We start from the raw sequence: 2,500 nt of genomic DNA on the forward strand, positions 1-2,500 counted from the left end.
TTCTCCGCCCTGCCGGGAACAAGATGGCCGCCAGGCGTTACCATGACGATCTGGTCCACCGTCGCTAAGGCAGTAGCAGACGTCCAGAAACAACACCTAGTGTGTGTGTGTGTGTGTGTGTGTCTGTTATGAGTGTGTGTGTGTCCATCCCTGTGTGTGTCCGTCCCTGTGTGTGTGTGTGTGTGTCTTACGCGTTGTGGTCCTCCCCAGGCCAGATGTCGTCCTCGTAGAACACGTCGTCGTGGCTGTTCCTGGAGACCAGGTCAAACACCTCAGAGAACCTGCAGGGGGCACAGTGGTCACACACACATAATACACACACACACACACACACACACACACACACATAATATACACACACACACACACACACACACACACACACACACCTCAGAGAATCTGCAGGAGGCACACTTACTCTTAACAGACAAACGCACACACGCATACGCATACACACACACACACACACACACACACACACCTGTCCAGGTACTCTGCCAGCAGCTCCTCTACAGCAGCGGAGTAGAGCCACTCCTTGTCCGTCCTCTTGGTGTAGCCCGGTACCTCCTCATTCTTCTTATTGAACTTCAGGTTCAGACCCACGTTGGCCTTCTGCTCCCCGTGGGGGCTACGGAGACAGAGGAGGAACACTAGAGGTTAGTCTGCTCCCCGTGGGGGCTACGGAGACAGAGGAGGGACACTAGAGGTTAGTCTGCTCCCCGTGGGGGCTACGGAGACAGAGGAGGGACACTAGAGGTTAGTCTGCTCCCCGTGGGGGCTACGGAGACAGAGGAGGGACACTAGAGGTTAGTCTGCTCCCCGTGGGGGCTACGGAGACAGAGGAGGGACACTAGAGGTTAGTCTGCTCCCCGTGGGGGCTACGGAGACAGAGGAGGGACACTAGAGGTTAGTCTGTTCTCTATGGGGGCTACGGAGAGAGAGGAGGGACACTTTATCTAACCTGTATTGAGCCAGGTGAGTCTCATTGAGATATAATAATAATAATTATTAATAATAATAATATTATAAAGAGAGACACTAGAGACAGTCAGAGCACCGCTTTGACAAGCAAGATAAAAGAGATATTAGTTTTGGGGAAGAGATTGGGGCATTTCAATGGATAACATTCCTGAAACATTCCAGAGAATTCCCGACTCACTTCTTCTTGGATCCACGGCCGATGAAGATGCTCCCGGAGAAGCGGGAGACGAGGTAGCCGCTGACGCCCAGGCGGCTGGCCAGCTGGTACCCAGGAGTATACTTCACACAATACCTCTGAGGGGGGAGGGGGGGGGATACAGAGAGGGAGGGAGGGAGAGAGAGAGAATGATACAGATACAGATACTTCACACAATACCTCTGGGGGGGGGGGAGGAGGGTTGGGGGTTGGAGAGAGATACAGAGAGAGAGAGAGAGAGAGAGATACAGAGAGAGAGAGAAAAGGGTTGGGTGGGGGGGGTGGTGTGTGTGTGTGTGTGTGTGTGTGTGTGTGTGTGTGTGTGTCTTACATGCTGGTTCTGTATTAAGGCATCCATCTGGGGTTCACAGGGCACACTGAAGACCACCCGCACCCGGCCCTCGTTGATGACATCACTGGACTCCTGCACCTGATGGACCAATGGGAAGGGAGAGAGTGACCCTTCACACACATTCAGCATAATCTGACTCTAGTCTCCTTTATCCCGATTGGCTAGAAGGAAGTGTCAATGAGGAAGTGAGGGCGTGAAACAGGAAGTGATGCGTACCTCGCCCATGGCGCCGTAGTAGGGGTTCCCCACCATGAACACGTTGGTCGCCGGGGGAAACAGCTCCTCCAGGGTCTTGAAGCGGGAAGAGGAGGAGTCAAACGCCTTGATGTCCTGAGAGGGAGAGAAGGAGGGATGGAGATGGAGGGAGGGAGGGAGAGATGGAGGGATATGGAGGGATGGAGAGAAGGAGAGGTCATTAGTCAAGAGCATAAAGCATCATCCAATTTACAATACAACAAAATTGTGTGTGTGTGTGTTACCTTGACGACGGTCTGGTAGGCGTAGGGCAGCACCTGCTTGGCCCACTGCTTCTCCAGCTGGACCCGCCCCCCCGGCCCGGGGATGTACTTCCTTCCTGTCAGGCTCTGGGCGTACAGCAACACACACGTCTGGTTCACCGCAACGCCCTTACGCTTACTGAAACTAGGGAGGGGGGGAGGGAGGAGAGAGGGAGGGGGGAGGATGGAGAGAGGAGTTAGCTGGAATGGACACTCATATTTAACCAAATATCAAATATATAAATACCCTCGGCCATGACCCTCCTATAGATCTGACAGGTGGAAACAAAATGGCCGACATTCCACAGAGGTACCATCCTGTTTCTACCCATCCTGACCCTTCAGATCTACAGGAGTCGCTAGAAGCCATACATGTCTACCCCAGAGAGAGAGGCTAGCCTCCCGGAGCAGGGGAGGCAGAAATCGGAGGACAGGCTCATTGTAATGCATGGAACGGAATGAGGAATAGTATCA

At 53.4% G+C, this 2,500-nt stretch overlaps 1 protein-coding gene across 8 annotated transcripts in view; it reads right to left on the reverse strand.

Moving 5' to 3' along the window:
* Positions 1-2,500, reverse strand: part of xrn1 (5'-3' exoribonuclease 1) — a 17,204-nt gene that overhangs the window by 7,899 nt on the left and 6,805 nt on the right. For all 8 annotated transcript variants that reach the window (XR_014554888.1, XM_083694162.1, XM_083694164.1 and 5 more), the window contains exons 20-26: positions 2,009-2,171; positions 1,746-1,859; positions 1,509-1,607; positions 1,160-1,275; positions 482-628; positions 192-281; positions 1-9 (exon numbers count right to left, since the gene is read on the reverse strand). The exon at positions 1-9 is cut by the window's left edge and continues 127 nt beyond it. Coding sequence is in view for 7 of the 8 variants with exons in the window: in XM_083694162.1 (XP_083550288.1) it covers positions 1-9; positions 192-281; positions 482-628; positions 1,160-1,275; positions 1,509-1,607; positions 1,746-1,859; positions 2,009-2,171 (738 nt within the window). In the remaining variant the exon portion in view is untranslated. The remainder of the gene's footprint in view (positions 10-191; positions 282-481; positions 629-1,159; positions 1,276-1,508; positions 1,608-1,745; positions 1,860-2,008; positions 2,172-2,500) is intronic.

The sequence above is a fragment of the Argentina silus genome (genome assembly GCF_951799395.1).
Source record: "Argentina silus genome assembly, chromosome: 22".
NCBI lineage: Eukaryota > Metazoa > Chordata > Actinopteri > Argentiniformes > Argentinidae > Argentina > Argentina silus.